The 17046-nt window shown below is 56.4% G+C and overlaps 2 protein-coding genes across 3 annotated transcripts in view; one reads left to right on the top strand and one right to left on the bottom strand.

Annotated features, from left to right (window-relative positions):
- DDX31 (DEAD-box helicase 31) overlaps positions 1-3519 on the top strand; it is a 73752-nt gene extending 70233 nt beyond the window's left edge. Inside the window, exon 20 of one of the 2 annotated variants that reach the window (XM_027556660.1) lies at positions 2835-3519. In XM_027556660.1, the coding sequence (XP_027412461.1) occupies positions 2835-3024 (190 nt within the window). In that variant the 3' untranslated portion in view covers positions 3025-3519. The other variant, XM_027556661.1, reaches the window with a different exon arrangement.
- Positions 3520-8226: 4707 nt separating this feature from the next.
- BARHL1 (BarH like homeobox 1) lies at positions 8227-14797 on the bottom strand. The gene is made up of 3 exons (XM_027556657.1): positions 14313-14797; positions 10112-10334; positions 8227-8521 (listed from the first exon to the last, which is right to left on the bottom strand). Exons 1-3 carry the CDS (start codon positions 14776-14778, stop codon positions 8227-8229), a joined length of 984 nt encoding a protein of 327 aa, XP_027412458.1. The 5' UTR covers positions 14779-14797.
- Positions 14798-17046: the final 2249 nt, after the last annotated feature.

The following is a 17046-nucleotide window of genomic DNA, read 5'->3' as shown; positions in this document are numbered from 1 at the left end:
TGTCAGCCCGGAAGGACCGGTCTCCCATGACTCAGAGGCAGACTGAGGGGGGCCCGGGGGGCGGCGTGTGTGTGCAGTTACGCATCACACTCTGTGTGCGTGTATACACTGGTACATCGCACGGGCGCGTGTGCGTGCAGTTATGTGTCATGGTGTGTGTACAGTTATGCATCACACTCTGTGTGCATGTATACACTGGTACATCGCACACGCATGTGTGTGTACAGTCATGCATCAGTGTGTGTATGTGTGTATACACTGGTATATTGCACGTGTGTGTGTACAGTCATGCGTCACACTGTGTGTGTATGTGTGTATACGCTGGTACATTGCACGCGTGCGTGTGTGTACAGCTATGAATCACTGTGTGTGTGCGTGCATGCACGCACTGGTGCATCACGCGCCTCGGCATGGCCTCTGATGCCAGGTCTGGAGCCCAGCGGCTGGAGCGCAGGTGGCTGCTGAGCACCCGGGCTGGAAGCAGGCCGCATCCTTGCTCTGTGCCCCGCACTGCCGGCAATTAGCGTATCAGTCCCCAGTAAGATGCTGGTTATTTATGTTGCCTTAACAGTGGCAGGAGCCAGCGTCGGAGTGGTAGCGCTTAGGCTGCTGGGAGGATATTTTGACTGAAATTTTGCATATTTTGAAACTTGGGTTGTTACATTTAAAATTATACACGATGTGAATACCTGGCTTCAAACAAGAGGGGAGAAAAAGCATTCCTTCCTGTCAGAACCTTTCCAGTCTGTCTGTCATGTCACCCGACTAAAAATAAACCGCACACCCGGGAACTGGCAGCATTCCGTTTGGAACACGCTGGGCGCGTTCAGCTGTAGGCCCATCTCCCGCTGCGTGCCACCCGCACGTGAGCCCCAAGCGTGGACGGACCTCCACCGGGGCCCCGGGGGTTAGAGCCACTGCCCATCTTAAAGGGAGAGCCCTGCGCTGACATCAACCCCAGCGTTGGTCCCAGCTCCCCTGCGGCCTAGCCGGAGTCTCTTGGCCTCTCTGGACTTGAGCTGCCCTGGGTTAACTGTGGTTGTCTGCAGCCCATGTGCCAGCCACCAGCCAGCACTCCATATGTCTTATTCTCTTTCACCTTCACAAAGCTTGTGAACTACATTTCAAGGATAGTCCCCATTTTTCAGATGCGAAGGCTCGAGGCCCCCGTCGACGTCATTCAGCTAGTGAGTGACAGAGCAGGGTTCCAGGCCCGGTCCCCCCTTCACGCTGCAGCTCTCCCCTCCCAGCTCCCCCTGTCCTCCAGCCTCCGCCAGCATTGCCCCACTGAAACATCCCTGTGAGTCGTGAAGGCCTCCTCCATGTCAAATCGCGGTGGTTTGTCATCCTTGATCCCGCTGGGCCCTCCTGTTCCGCCCGGTGGTTCCATCTGGGACCGGCTGGTGGGAAGAGCTCAGGCTTGTGTCCATGGCCCATGTTTGCGTCTGGCTTACGCTCTTGGGAGGTGGATGGTCTTGGGGCAGTACTTCCCCTCCTCCGGCCTCAGTTTCCTCGTCTGTAATCTGAGATGGTGACCAAGCCTGCCTCGTGGAGTGACAGTCCTCCCCCGCGCCAGCTCTGACCTCCTCACCACGCCCTGTCCTGCACTGCACACACGTGTTACTGCAGACGCCTGACCCTTAACCACAGGGTACTGTCAGCCCCGGCCTCGGCTTCGAGTCTTCTTCCCCGCACAGGTTGGCTTTGCATTTTTCCCCGTTTGTGACTGGCATGGATTGAAACCCCCCACCCCCCATCACGTGCACCCCACCCTCTGCAGTGTGAGTGTAAAGGGAGACGGTAGCTTTAACCTAGTTACAGACTTCCTGATCACTTTACTGGCACAGTATTAGTCTCGTAGTTAATTCCTGGGCTTTGAAGGAGTTCTGTTGTATTTATTTTCAGTCTGACGTATCCTCTGATTTTTACAGCAAAGGGAATGCTGTCGAAGCCTTCTTTTAGAGCCCAAGCTGGTGCCACCTCAGGGTTGAAGGCACCGTGGGCACAGCAAGACGGATCCTCTGGTGACGACCCTGTTGTTTTGGATAAAATCTTGTCTTAAGAAGCATTATTTTACTCTTCAGTTTTCATAATCGTTTTTTCTGTGTACGATTGAACTTCTACAAATTTCCCCCTCTGATCTTCCGATCAAATAAACGATGAAGCGGCTGCCTTTTGAAACCAGTTACTAGGATTCACCATCTGACATTGATTTTCAGGCTTTGGCATTTTCCATGCGGGTTGGGTCCATCCCTGGTGCAGATGCCGCGCCGCCGTCTGCCCAGGCACACCTGGGTGTGGGACTTTTAGGGTCAGAAATGATTTATTATTACTAGAGGCTCTTCAGTCAGGGAAGAGGTGTCGGTGGCAGCCACCGCAGCCCCCACCAGCCTCCCAGCCGGGTCCCCAGGAGGCAGCCAAGGGCAGGGGGTTCCCAGGCACTGGCGTGCAGAGTGTTGTGAGTTTCAGGGTGGGTTTCCCCCCATCCCTTGGCAAACTGCTGTATCATACACCTCATTTGCCATCAGAGTATGAGTGTGTTTCATTCTTTTCTTTCCGTGAAAACAACACAGAACAAAGCCTCACTTTTAAAAATGCCATGATATTTTGCCACCGTTATGAAAATCTGTCAGCAGCGTATCTAATCTTGCGGTGCATAGAATATCAAAACAAGCGCTATTGAAGGGATTGTACTTCTGTTAATACAAAAATGTCAGTTCCGCACTCTCGGAACCAGCTGCCATCCGCCTCTTCCCAAATGAAGAAGGAAAAAAGAAATAATAATAAAGTTTCCTTTCTCCCCCCGCCCCCACCCCACTATCACTGCTCCTCAGGCCTGACCTTCAGAGGAAGAAGACCCAGAGTAAGCAGCGCCTGGCTGAAATCTTGCGTTCCGAATATGCCAGCGGGATGGAGACTGGCGGCACCAAGGTCAGAAAGCAGAACACGCGCGCGGGGCCGGCCAGCCAGCCCCGCGGCGCCGCCCGCACCCCGGGCCCAGCCTCGGCCGAGGGAACAGATTAAACACCCCCCTCCCTCCCGCCCCCAGGCCTCCCGGAAAGTATGTTAACCTCTGCCTGCACAGGACAGGGCCTCCGGGTGGACCCTGGAGTGGGCGTCCTGTTCTCATCAGGAACCCCGTGAGAGCTGAGGGTGCCACCGCCACCCCCTGCAGACCCCTGTCCCTGCGGGGGCAGGGGTCAACAGAGGGTGGATTACCTGATTACCCTGCCTTGTTTAAGACCCCTCTCAGATGTATTCCATCACTGCCCGTAGATCACATGAGCACTTAATCACTTAATATAAATCCTGACGTCCTGCGGCACCCACCCGGAGGGGATCCTGCCTGGTGATGCCGTTCTGAAGAAGTTTCACCATTCACTTTAAGCTGCCCTCTACACGTATGTTAGCCTGAATTTTGTAAAACAGGATTTTAAAAACTGGAATTGGTAAAGAGAAAAGACTATCAGATCCTTTTCTTGATGTATACAAATGCTTTATTAAAAAGGACCAAATGAGCTTTTGGTGTGGGTCACAAATGCCTCCGGGTCTCAGTTCCCGAGTATGCAAGCGGCTCTGAGCGCCCACGTCACACTCACCTGCGATGCTCTGTCCTTCTTGTCATGGGGAAAACGTACTTTCTTAGGACTAATTGATTTACTGTTGCCTTTTTCTAGTTTGCCTTTGAAATCAAAAGGCACCGCTGCCTGAGCATTCTCTTCCGTCTTGTGCTCCAGAAAGGCTCGGGGTCTGTACTGCGGCCCAGGCCACAGCTGCCCCTCCCCCGTTGTGTTTTCTGGGAGGTCTGAAGGAGAACCCCCCGGGGCGTATTGATTTCCCAATAAATGTAAGATTTGGGCAGGGTAACTCCAGTGGCCCAGGAGAGGGGGAGCAGAGCCTCCTGGCCCTCCTGTCCTCGGGCAATGCTCTCTCCACCTCTCCTCTTGTTCTCAGCCCCCATTCTCTGAAGTTACTAGCACGAGTGTGGAGGCCCCCTTAACGCCTCCAGAGCCACGTGAGCTCAAGGGCCCAGCGAGGATGGTGAGCGTTACACAGGCAAGCGGTCTGCGGGGGCCATGGGGAGCCGGGAGGCCTCCTGGCCTCCATCCCTCAGGTGTAAGGTGAACATGGGTGGACATCCCACCAGAAGGGACGTGTCCTGAAGGTGAGGGTGAGTCTCATAAGCCCTGGCCCACCAGTGCAGGGAAAATGTGGCCTCAGAGACTTGGCTGTCACATCGGAATTAATAGGGATCTTTGGTGAAATCTGTAACAATGATAATAAATAAATACACCTGCAGCACACGCCATACTGACTCTGGGTAAGTCTGCCACCTACTTTTGGTTTCCATATGTGAGAGTCCACAAGATTGGGATGAGAAAAGAGGGGATCAAACTTTGTCAACAAAACCCAGCTGTCAGAGGGTTAATGCCAGTGATCTGGAATGATCAAAGAGAAACCCTGCTTTCCCTACCTCCCCCCACGAAAAATACTCTTTCTATGAAAGGAGGAATCTGCCCTGGGAGCGGGCAGAAGTGCCAGGACCCTGCAAAGCATTTAAGTGACTGTAATTCTGAGATCTAGACTTCCTCTTCATGTGCTGAGACTTAAGTGAAGGTTTCTTGCCATGGATGCTGTCTGGGCCTGTTTCTAAGTAGAATCAATACATTACCCCCAGTTAATAAAGAAACATGGATTTAGCAGCTTTAAGGTTAATATTATCTAAATTTAAATAACCTTAAAATAAATCTCTTTCTCTCTTATTATGGCTCTTGACAGATTATACATTTCAGGCATCAATTAGGGAAAGCTTTAGCCTAATTCCACTGTACATATCCTAATTTTGTGTGTATTTCTAATCTTGCTTCTTTTTCTAATTTTCCAAACTTACCTCTTTCTCTGTCTCATAAACCTGATCCCCATATTTAGAAGTCAGAGAATCTGGACATTTCATGGAATGTTGCAGCCTAAAGCTTTTTTCCCTCATGGGCTTGTAAAATGCTCTTTTTTAATCCCAGACATCTTCATGTTTGGAACCCTATGGGCTGAGCATCTTCACAGGGCCCCCCATTCTCACGCACTAAAGGGCAGAGAGCCCTCGGTGAGTGATGAAGGAAGGCCGAGCTGATGCAACGCAAGCGACATTTTCCACTTTGAGAGAAGCAGAGCCAACTGACTCTCAGCAAAGGACATTCTGACAAAGCCCGGTGGATTCCTTTGATTGTTTTTTCTCCCCCCTGTGGTGAAGGGAGGCGAGATTTAGGGAAGCCCGAGGAGTCAGAGAGCCCCTTAAGGCAGGCGTATAAGGCAGGCGTATCCAAGCTGCTAGCACCCTTGGCATTTAACATTTGAGCCCTTCAGTGGAAAGTCAGCGGAAGCCATCAGAATCCAACCGTCGCTTCCAGGAGACAGAAATTTAAGGCACCCCCGCCCCCACTGGAGAAGTTGCCCTCCTTGCAAAGGGCGCTCCACTGGTCTTGTTAAATTGCCTGCATGACCACGATGCCTTATCTCTTAATCTGCTCCACCAGAGGAGAGGTTCAGAGCAAAGCCTTTCAGCGTGGAGGCGGCCGAGCACCCCTTAAAATCAGCTGGACTTCTCAAACAGGCTCAGAAGCCTCGAAACAAGACTGCTAGGGGAATCTCAACTTCTTTTCAACTCTGTTGCCCCTGCCCCCCTGGAGTCTAGGTTTCCAAGGGAGGGTGGGGGTGGGTCAGTAGAGGCACTGAGACGCTGCTTTCTCAGTGCCTCTCCTATTGTCTTGCCTGCTGGGGGGCTCGCACATTCATTCTTTTTTTTTCTATCTTAAGGGCGAGTTCACCCAGCCCCCAGGGTTGGGAACAGAGAAACCGATTGAGCCTTCTAAATGGATGAAAACCGAAGCCCACCTCACTGCAGAGGTTGTAAAGTTATTATTACAGATGGGAAGTGCAGGACAGTTTAAAATACTGTAATTATAAACTTGTCGGGGAGCCTTGTTCTTCATTAGTGTAAGATATGAAATCAGCTCGGAGGTACAAGGACAGTTACATAGTTGGGACTGTGTCTGCGGTTTACACGGCCGCTGTGTAAATGTAAGGGTGGTTGCTCCAGTCTGTCTCCTTCTCTTGCACAAAATGAAAAGCACACCAGTGCAAGTTGTCCTTTGATAGATTTTTAATATGATTTTAAAGAGTTTTGTTTGGTCTCATTCTTATTCAATGAGATTAATTTAAAGCACTTATCCCCTGGGTTTAAGTCAATCCATGTAGGATTTGGGCAGGGTGTGTTGCATGGGGGTAGGGGGGGTTTGTTTGCAGGAGGCTGTGAGAGACTTCTTTCCCACTTCATTAACCCTGAGTTGGGGACAGCCCCCCCCCTCGCCCCCTCCTCCAGCCAGAGCTGAGGATTTACCAACCCCCATTCACATGCAAAAGAACTCGAAAGCCGAGGGGCTCCTTAATTAGCTGCTGTGCATTTGGCAAAATTAGAATAATACCCTCAGCACCCTAGGAGAGAAAAGGGGTGGCGAGAGGGTGCTGGCGGGGAGGCGGGAGGAAACTGTAGCAGAGGCCAGCGGAGGGGAGTCAAGAGTGGAATCCGAACCCCACCCCTCCTCCACCAGGCAGTCCTTTCCTGGAACAGTCTGCCACAAACCCGGAGCGGGGCTGGGCTTGCCGGGCCCCCAAACTTCCCAGCTCCAGGCGCCTCCTGGGGAGTCTGAGCTGCAGGTGGTGTGTGGGAAGGGACCACCTGATTCCACCTCCCCTGTGAGCTGTGGGGCCCCAGGAGGTGACCTTGGCCCTTTGAACGGGAAAGTGAAGTCTGGAGTCTGGCTGGAGACTGAAATCCCTGTCCTGAGACCTGGAGTCAGAGGCTGGGGCCCCAGGGCGGACTTTCCCGGGGTTCGGCTTCCCTCTGGGTGGTGTCCCCAACATGGTCGTGGGGTGAAGGGGCAGTGAGAAAATGGGGGAGTCGCGTTCCCCAGCGAGGGCTCGTCAGGTCCTACCCAGGGCAGGGGCCGGGAGCTTCCTCGCCTGCCGCTGATGCCCGCAGCCGAGGCGCAGGGCGGAGGGGCCCACGGGGGGAAGCAGCCTCGGAACCCATCTGTCGGCCCCCGCGCCGGGCCGGCCGGTCACCAGCTGCTGGCGCCCTTGTTGCGGCCAGATGAGCCGGCTCAGCCAGGGCACCGCATCCCGGCCTGCAGCCCAGCCTGCCCGGGCGCTGACCCCACCCCGGCCCCCGGGACCGGCTGAACAGCGCGGAACCAGATGGAGAGGCTGGAGCAGGTGGGGGAGCCGCGCGCTCGCCTCACTATAGAGATGGGAAGACTGAGGCCCGGAAGGGGGACGCCTGCCCCCAGCCTCAGCTCTCAGAAAGAGAGGGAGACGAGTCACAGTGCTTCCTTACTGAGGGTGAAAAGAGCCTGAGTCCCAGAAGCGGAAAAGGAATCTTCCGGAGGAATGGGGAAGGGCCGAGCGCTGACCGACCAATGGAGCGCGCGGACAAGCGCCTGGTCATTTGTAAGAAGTTTATTTTCGACATTTAAAAAACGAGAGAACCCGAGGGGTCTGGCTGTCCCCCAGACGGAGGCTGGACGCGGGGGTTGGGGTGTGGGTGGGCAAGTCCCGTGGCCGCGGCCTGCCCTGCCTGGGAGGGCGGGCGGTGGGTGGGCACAGGCCCCAGACTCACTGATTCACGGACACAGTCACGGGCTGATGGATCACGAATAAATAACTTTACACTTTGCACACGTATGTACAGCTCTGCTGCCGGCCCAGGCGCGGGGCGGGGGCTCGCACACCCCTTCCCCTCCGTGTGTCAGGGCTGCGGGGTGAGGGCTCGGTGTACAGCTGGAGCGGGAAGCGGGAGAGCGCAGCAAGGGGGTCGCCCCACCGGCTCCCGGGAGGGGCGAGGGGGCGCGCCGGTGGCGGGGTTGGGGGGATGGGACGTATGTACACCGGCGATGGAAGTGGCTCCCTGATGGAGTGACCGAGAGAGAGAATGACGGGGAGGGTTAGGGGGACTCAGTCCGGGGGTCCGGGCCTTAGAAGACTTGGCATTTGGCCCTTCTGGGGACGCTGGGCCCGACGCCAGGGAGGGCCGGTCGGGGAGCCGCCCCCCGCCCCAGGAAGAGGCGTGAAACCCCGCGCCCTCCCCGAGGCTGGCGGAGGGGGGCCGGTGCGGAGCCCCGGGACGGGGGGCCGGGTGCGCCTGGGCGGGCGGGCCGGCGGGCGGGCGGGCGTTCACCGAGGCTGCGCGGCGCGCGGGAGGACGCCGGCCAGCGGTGGCAGCGGCGGCGGCGGCTCGCTGGCGCCCTGGAGTCCGTGGATGAGGATGCGAGGGACCAGAGGTCTCTGCAGGGCGGGCGGCGGTGCGCTGGGCCCGCGGTACAGATAGAGCGCGGCGCCGGGATCCAGGTTGGAAACCAGACTCTGCGGGTAGAAATAAGGCGACGGGAACATCCGCTGAAGCGCCGAGTAATTGCCCGCCTCGGCCAGCAGCTCCAACCCGACGGCCGTCTGTCGCTTCCACTTAGTCCTAGGGACCGAAATAAACGCGCAAGGCAGGGATCAGGACTGGGGCGCTCGGAGACCCCTGCCCCTCAGAGTGCCTGCCCCGGAGCGCCTGCAGAGAGGCCAGGAGGGAGCCCACTAATTCGTTCATATCACTAAATCACGGGTTGCCGGGCACGGTTTTCGCGCATTAAAGGCATCGATGCTATTAATCTTCCACGAACTTTTCATGACTGTCATCCCCGCTTTCAGATAAGAAAACTGAGGAGTGGGTCAGATCTCAGGGCGGCCGAAAAAGAGGAGACCCCGGGTTCTAAGCTAGGCTGTCTTATCCCCAGAGCCAGGGGTCTAAGATCGCCACACTTCGTGCAGGGCATCCCACCCAACCTGGGCGCTTGAAGCGGGATGTCGGAGCTCTCCGCCTCGCGCCCCCGTGCATCGGCCCCCGGGGGAGGCCTTGGAACGAAAGATCACCCTGGAGAGGGCCGCAGGGGGTGCCGGGGTCTGTCTGCTCGTGGTGGAATGGGGAGCGGTTGATGCTGCCAGCCGCACCACCGGCCCGGAGGAGACCAGCCTCGCCGCGGGACCACAGTTGACTGCTTCTGCGGAAGCCCGCGGGCCAGAGACCGCGGCAACCGCAGAGGAAGAGCGCACGGCCGCCTCCGCCGCACCCCGCGCGCAGGTCCGAGGCTTGGGGCCAGCCCCACAGTCTGCCCGGTCCCGAAGCCGGGAGGCCCCAGCCCAGTGCCGGCTAGGTTTTGGGGAAGGCAGGGAAGCGAGGCCACTCTGGTTGCCAGGGCTGCGGCCGGACTCCTGGGTGCACCTGGCCGGTGAGGCAGCCCCACTGAGTCGGACTCAGCCATACCAACCCCCATTTTCCTGCCTGAATTATTCATCATCATCATAATTGTGTAATTACTGTAACGGGCCTTAATTATTAATGCCCGAAGCAGTAATCGGTATTTATTATTAATGGGGCAGCGTGTTCTGAGCTTGTTTATGGAAAGCAACATTCCAGCCTCCGCTAAGAGTATGCGGGTGACTGTGGGTGTGTTTGTATTAGTGAATTGTGTTGACGTGAGTGTGTGACTGGATTGAGCGTGTGGCTGTGTGTGTGTTTTGTATGCATTTGTGTTTCTCTTCATTCTGTGAATGTCTTGGGAAGGAAGAGTAGGAAACACCAGGTTCGAGGCCAGTGCCCAGCATCAATTTTCCGGTCCCTCAGGCCCCAAGGAGCTAAGTCTGGGCCCTTTCCCTCCTTGAGTCTCAGGGACTAGAAAGACTGGGGAGGCCTGAAGAATCCCGGGAAAGCTCAGTGCCACCCCCTCTACCCCTAGCAGCTGCCCAGGGCTGGAGGGAGGTGGTAGGATGTGGCCTGGGTGGACAGGCTTGGACCTCCCATGGTCCACGTGTCCATCTGCCCACCTGATCGAGTCCTGTCTCTATCCCTCACTGTGGGCTTCAGGCAAGGCTTTCTCTCTCCGTCCGAGGCCTCACTTTCCCAGTTTCACAGAATGGGGAAAGCTCAGAGGTCCCCAGAATGCGGAAAGCTCAGTCAGACCCGTGTCCCGGTGGGTCCGTGGAGGGGTGGGGAGGAGAGGAGAGGGGGCCTCACCTGCGGTTCTGGTACCAGGTCTTGACCTGCGTGTCGGTGAGGTTGAGTGAGGCTGCGAGCTCCATGCGGTCCTGCACGCTCAGGTACTTCTGTCGCTCGAAGCTGCGCTCCAGCTGTGCCAGCTGGTGGTCGGTGAAGGCCGTGCGCGCCTTGCGTGGCTTTTTCAGGCGCACCGGGGGGCTGTCCCTGGAGCTGGAGATCTCCCGGTCGCCCTCCTCCTTCACTGCAGAGACACAGCCGCGCATCAGGGCCCAGCCTCACCGCCCGCCCGCCCACCCTTACGGTCTTGTGAATGTGGCTCCCGGTGGCGGTGGCCCCGCTGCACTCGAGCCCGTGGGGCCGTAGCAAAGCCACTCAGGGCTGAGACCTCCCAGCCCCCAGACCGAGGAGGAGCGACACCTCCGAGGAGAAATAACCCAAAGCCTACAGAGAACTCGACCCAGCTCCCACACTGCACGGACGCTCCCTGGAGGGATTAGTGGACCGACTGGGTGGATCTGCCAGGGGAGGGGAGCAGTGGGGAGGGGACGCAGGAGTTCCAGCCTGGTGGGCTGCTCCGGTGCGTGCTCCGGGGTTTAGGACTGTGCCCCCGATTCTCTGGCTGCATCTGGGCCAGGAAGAGAGGAAGCTGAGGGCCAGAGTCTGGGGAGAAGAACCTGCATTGAGGGACAAAAGCCTGTTCACCCTGGAGTAGACGGTGGTCCTGAAGGACACCCACATCTCGCCTGACCCCTGGTTGGGCACGAATCTATAGGGATGGTTCCCCTGTTTCTTAAACTACAAACAGCGCACAGGCAAAATGCGAACTGCCAGGTGCCCGATCAGGGAGCACAAAGCCGTTTGGAAAAATAAGTGACTCGTTTACCCCTCAGATGCACACATCTCTGAGGTCCGTGTGTCCTTGTCATTTGCCTACGGTGGCTGCCCTGTGTTTCCCCCGATGGTCGAGACACACCAGCAGGGTCCCCGCTCCTGAGTCACAAGGATGGTACTGGATAATGTGGTTTCTTTTTTCCCCAGCACTTTCCTTTGGAGTTGACTGCACCGAAAATGCACACTTGCTGGAGCAAGCTCAAAGACCTCCCTCCTTCTTCCCCTAAAGTGATGATACCACCAGAGACCATCTCCCCAAAATGGACATGGGGCTTCCCTCCCTCTTTTTCTCTATTTTTCCTTTATGCTGAGTTTCATTGAGCATGGTGTTTGCAGTGACTGGGTTCAGCTGAATTGGAGTTAATTTCTGTCTGTAGGAAACAATAATCCGGTTAATTGAGCCACGAGGGAGCAAGACTTTTCAACCAGAAAGCGGTTCGAGACTGGGAGGGTGCCAGTCACCAGGTACACCCCAGTGGTTGAGCCGGGAGAGCGCTAGCGGGTGAGAAACCGGTAAGAAGCCGGTGAGCAGGGGTCCACGCCTTCCCACCGCCTCCTCCAGACCAGCTCGCTGGCCTCTCCCTGCCCTCCTGGACTCGGGCCACACTGGGGCAAGGGTGCCTCAGGAGATGGGGATCTGTTAGGATGGAGGATCTTTTCTGTCTATGCTGGAGGATCTTTTCTGTCTATGCCAGGCAGGTAAAGTTTGAGCAAGTTTGCGGAAATGATTATCCAAACCTCTAACCTGATATTGTGGAAACCTTACTTTTTGACCTCATCATCTGGCCCTATTTGTAAATCCCCCCCATTTCTCAGGACTGAGCTCCAAGGTTGGGGGTGGGGTGGAGGTTGAGTTTGGGGTGTCCAGAAGAACGGGTTGGCTCCTGGGGCTTTTTCTCTAATTCCTCTCCCGGGCGCAGGCTGGAGCCTTCAGATACACACTCGCAGGTGCCCAGCCTCAACCTCCAAAGCAGGCTCAGTCAATCTCAACGCCTGAGAGTTCCAGGCCCCCCGACCCTGCCAGCTGGGAGCACAGTGCCCGTTTCGTTTCTCCATGGATATCGGCTCTTGCAAGCCAGACCGTGCGCTGCAGAACGCCTGACTTCAAAGCCCGGTTCCGCTTCTTTAAATGTTATGCTGAGGAACCTTTGATGCCGACTCGGATGGGACTGACCTTCCCTGCCTGCCCTCCTTGGAGGAGGGACTCTTCACATGGTAGGTGGATAGGGGAGTCGCTTAGCTGCCAACCCCGTGTGTCTGTCTGTCTCTCGGTAAGGTCTCCTGCTTCGGGTCCGCCTTTGAGAAATGCTCCAGAGGCGGTTATTTCTTCTCCTTCTTCACCTGGGACTTTGTTGATGCAAAGGTGGGGTACCTAGGGCTGGGGGAGACCTTCCTCTGTCTTCAGCTCCAACCCTATTTAAGTGATATGTGGACAGCCGGCCGTCATCACCACCCCGATCAGATATCATCAGGGACAAGAGAAGAAAATTGATATTCCAATTATCTTAACCGAAACCTTGACTCAAAATCCCACCTATGGGCAAAAAAATAAACAAATATAGAGACACGAGCCACACTCTTTCACCAGCACCACGCGGTGCAGGGGGGGCTTGCGACTTATTCTAACTATAAATCTGGGTGTTGTTGAGAATTATAAATAATAAAATATGCTGTTACACATATATATTTACCTTGCCTCCCTTGCTCCCCTTCACTTCCCCATCATACACCTGTCTTTCTCCCAGGCAAGTTTTCCTTGTCTCTCTAAACAGACCTGGGGGGAGGAGCAGGGCTCTCTGGGCCACAGGCGTCTGGACCCCCTTCCTCCAGCCCCAGCCCAACCTGCCCATCTAGCACGGCTGACCCAGGGAGACCTTGGAGTCTCCACTGGTTGCTTGGGGCAGTGGAGGAGGGAATGAGATGTGGAGTGGGGCCTCATATGGGTTTTGGTTTGAGGTCAGGGCATGTCCACAACCACTTCTTGGTTGGGAAGAGAGTGTTAAACGAGCCTTCCTAAATTTTTGTGATAACTTAGTGCAAACAAAGAAGGCAATGGCACCCCACTCCAGTACTCTTGCCTGGAAAATCCCATGGATGGAGGAGCCTGTTGGGCTGCAGTCCATGGGGTCTCGAAGAGTCGGACACGACTGAATCAACTTAGCAGTGCAAATATGGGTCAGGAGATGTAGGGCCCCCAAGACAATATAGAAGTTGGCTTTATAGGGAAGTTTTATCTCATGGAAAGCATTCTGGGAATTAATTATAAGGCTGAAAGAGCTCTAAACAGCCCCTGCCAGCCCTTCATTTTCTACTGGATGGGGACACAGGGCTCTGAAACTCCTTCCCTTCCTGCCTCCTGACTTCTCCCTGAGAAAGAACTTCGTGCCTCTGGCTTCACCAAAGACCTAAAGTCAAGGCAGTGGCCAGGACGAGAAACAAAATTAAGGAATTCTTTCTCTCCTTTCTTCCTTTCTTTCTTCTTTCCTTCCTCCTTCCCTCTTTCCTCTTAGTGCTGATCTCAGCTCCCTGGTTAAGACAGGATGGAAAGGAAACTGGAAAGATTCACGGGGTGAAAAAGCAAGTAAAGGGTCCTTCAACCCCAGTATAGGCTGGGTGCTGGGGGATCTCTGGGTCCCACACACACAGCCCGAAGTTAATTGCTCAGTGCACTTCAAATGAAATCCAGTGAGAACAGTTGGGTGAGCACAGAGACCGCTGAACCCGATCCCAGCCAGTCAGCCGCCTGCCTGACTGCTGTTTCTACTTTTAAGTGAGCATTTCTTTTGCATGATTCCCTGGACCCAGATCACACCCGGGGCCAACGGGAAGGAAAGCTGAATTGCCCTCCCCATCTGGATATTCAAATTAAAGGGTGGAAAATTGACTGTTCTCAGTGCTTCAGCCGGAATTTCCTGCTAGGTTTTCCCCCTTATAAAAAAGCGTTCGAGCAAGAACCCGTTGGGTCTTCTGTTGCTTCTGCAAGGTCTTTTCCCAGAGAGCCACTGGTCTGAGAGGCACTTGCTTCTGCCCACTGGAGGGTTGGTTAGTCCCAGCCGAAGTTTGGAAAGTTTGCTTTGTGTGTTTTCGGGAATCTCTCCTGGGTCATCACACAGAATTCCTCTCCTCGCTCTGCTGGACTCTTTGTTGCTCAAAAGCATAACCACGGGGCTAACTGACTGAAAGCTTCAGATGAGACCAGTGGCTCTGCCTGGGCCGGGGGCACTCCGGGTGAGCATGTTCATGTCCCCGCATGTGTGCACCCCAGTTTTAATGTCGTGTTCAGAAATGGAGCCCCCCTCCCCTAGGTTTTCACCTCCCACTTTCTTACCTTTATACTCAGAGTCCGATGAGGCGTTGCTGCCACTTTTGTCCAGCTTGTCTCTAAAGTCCTCCCCAGGCTTGGCCGCAAGACGGCCCCCAGGGTCAGGAGCGGCTGGCTGCCCGCTGCTAGAGTAGGGTGCACAGGCCGCAAGCGGTTTGCAGTCGGCAAGGATGTCCCTGATCAGAAAGGAGGAGGTCACGGTGCGAGACTGGGCTGGGGCCGAGAGCTGCCCAGGCTGCAGGTGGGAGTCCAAACCTGGTCCCGAAGCCCCGCCAGGCCGCGGGGCTCCCGTCTCCAGACAGTCCCTTCCTGGCGAGGCTGGTGAAGAGCAGTCGCTGCTGCTCTCTGAGCGAGGACTCAGCTCCAGGGGAGAGCGGCAGTCCCCGAGCAAGGGGTCCCCCTTGGGAAGGGCGGGGCTGCCCGCTCGGTGGGAGAGAATGGAGTCGATCCCAAAGCCATTGGAGCCTTCCATAGCCAAGCTGCGACCTGTCCTCCCCAAAAGCTCCCCACCCACCCCCAACCCCAGCCGCCGCTGCCCCTGCCCCTAGCTGCGGGCTGGCATGGGGAAGGCGGGCAGGGAGCCTGCGGGCACCTTGGATGGAGTTCAGCCTTGGGGGAGCCCAGGAGCTCTGGGCCAACCTCCTCTGCGCATTAGATCCAAAAGGGCTCAGCGCGTCTTCTGCAGCATCGCGCCGAGCCGCCGAGCCGAGGGGGGGTGGTGGGAGTGTCAGGGAGAAGCGGGAGGGAGGGTGCGGCAAGTTGGGGAGAGCCAAGGGGGAGACGGACGGCCTGAGCTCCCCTTTGGCACAGAAGAGATGAGAAGACGCTGGAATCTAAATAAAGAAGGGCTTTAAAAAAAAAAATCCAAACTGCACGCTTCTTCCAGGCGAGTGGTGGCCGAGGGCAGCGGGGTCAGTACCGCGGTTAGCAGCGGGCCCGAGCCGAGCTACCAGCCGAGGGATCGGGGCGCACCTGGCGGCGTCAGCACCGCGGATAGCGGCGGCGGCGGCCTTCGGCGCATGACGCTCCACCTGGCCGGGGAGGTCTTCTCTCCACGCTCCCACCGCTCCGGGGGCCCCGTCAGCACCGTGGACAGCGCCTCCCTACTCCGCGGTTGCCGCTCTCCGCCCGTCCTCCGCGCGCGCCTTCGCCTCCCCCCCTTCCTTTAAAAAATGAACTTGTGTCACTTTTACTTTGGGGCTGGGTTTTTTTTTTTTTTTTTTCGTTTCTTCTTCTTTTTTTTTTTTCCGTTGTGTTGTGTGTGTGTGTGTGTGTGTGTGTTTTTAAGGGGACTCGCCCACGTGTCCCCGGAGTGATGACGCTGATTGGCTCTGGCCGATTTTGGGGGTGATGTCACGGCTCCGCAAGCCACTGCCCGATTCCTTTCAGTTTGATTAAAAGAGACACTGAATTAATTACAGCACAGACCCAACTGTTTACCGGCGATTTCCACACGGTTTGCTTTCATTAGGCCGGTGATGAGGCTCCTAATGAGGGTGATTAGCCGAGGGGGGTACAGGCGGGCGGGGAGGGGTCCAAAGCCCGGCTGCCGCTGCCGTTGAATTAGGACGTAAGGTTTTTAAGTTTTTCCCCTACACTTTCCCACAGTTATTCAAATTATTCTTCCATCGGGCTGTCAACGATACCTTTTCTACCCCCTCCCTACCTCCCTGCCCGGCCGTTGTTGTTGTTGTTGTTGTTTTTCTCTTTCCTCTAGCAAGAAAAAGGGACTACACCCAGCAGAAAAAGAATTGTATGTGTGGAGAAGAGATTTTAATTTGTTGCGTCGTTTTCGGGTATTTCCTTTGCGGTCTACATGTTTTTCGTGAAGGAAAATCTGTAGCCCCCCTTCTCTGATCTCTTTGGACCTGGTGGGCCTGGCAGGGGTGGGGAAAGCTTGATGTCTGCGCCTGGAAGGAGACAGAACGATGGCTTCACTGTGGGGCGAGGCTGGAAAGCTGGGCAGGTCGGGTCTAGGACGTTAGAGGGACCCCGAGAAATCCGTGTGGCCCGAGAGGGGCCGCGCAAAGGACCCCAACCCAGTCGACAGTCTCTCCTGCGGCGGAGCGTGTCTGGGGGGTCGGGTGTTTCTGTACCTCTAAAGAGTAACCTGCGCGAGCTTCTGAGTGCGAATGTAGACGTCTGCTAACGACTTCGCATTTCGAGAGCAGTGAAAGCCCGCCCGAGGATTTGTTTTCAAAGCAGGGCTGGAAACACGGTCTTTTGGCTGTGAATAACTCGCCCTCTCCACCCTCCCCAACTCCGTCACGGTGGTACTCCAGCTCTGCTCCTTTCGGGGTTCGGCCTCCTGTGTGGGGCCCAGGGCTGCGGGCAGAACTGAAGCGCATCTGGGGCCTGGATCCTCTAGAGGCGACGCCAGGGGTGGGCGACCGGCTCTGTGGTCAAAGGGAGGAGGAAACCAGCCCGCGCGCCTACCAGAGGCGCCCCCCCTCCCACCGGCCAGAGGCGCCCTTCACCCGCTCTGCGCCCGGAGCTCAGGCCTTTCCAAGCGGGAGGGCACCCTCCTGGCCCCCCTCCCCTCGGGCCCCAAGAAAATACCCTAGCCCGGCGTCAGACTCAACATCTAAGATCGCAGCGGAATAGCGAAGCGCCCGAATCCCCCCACACCCGAGACCCGGCCGGGAAGGCCGGTGCAGCTGGACGGAGCAGAAACTTTCTTCTCCCTCGAGCCAGGCCGGCGGTGGCCTCTCGCCCGACTCCCCGCGCTCTCCCCCTGAGC

This window comes from Bos indicus x Bos taurus, chromosome 11 (assembly GCF_003369695.1).
Source record: "Bos indicus x Bos taurus breed Angus x Brahman F1 hybrid chromosome 11, Bos_hybrid_MaternalHap_v2.0, whole genome shotgun sequence".
Taxonomy (NCBI): Eukaryota; Metazoa; Chordata; class Mammalia; order Artiodactyla; family Bovidae; genus Bos; species Bos indicus x Bos taurus.
The sequence above is the reverse complement of the archived record's forward strand: the minus strand, read 5'-3'. Positions and strand labels throughout refer to the sequence as shown.

Coding starts and splice junctions, on each gene's coding strand:
- BARHL1 (XM_027556657.1), bottom strand. CDS start 14,778: ATGGAAGGCTCCAATGGCTTTGGGATCGACTCCATTCTCTCCCACCGA. Junction 10,335..14,312: donor ATCGGACTCTGAGTATAAAG/GTAAGAAAGTGG, acceptor GTGTCTCTGCAG/TGAAGGAGGAGGGCGACCGG. Junction 8,522..10,111: donor ACCTGGTACCAGAACCGCAG/GTGAGGCCCCCT, acceptor TTCGGTCCCTAG/GACTAAGTGGAAGCGACAGA.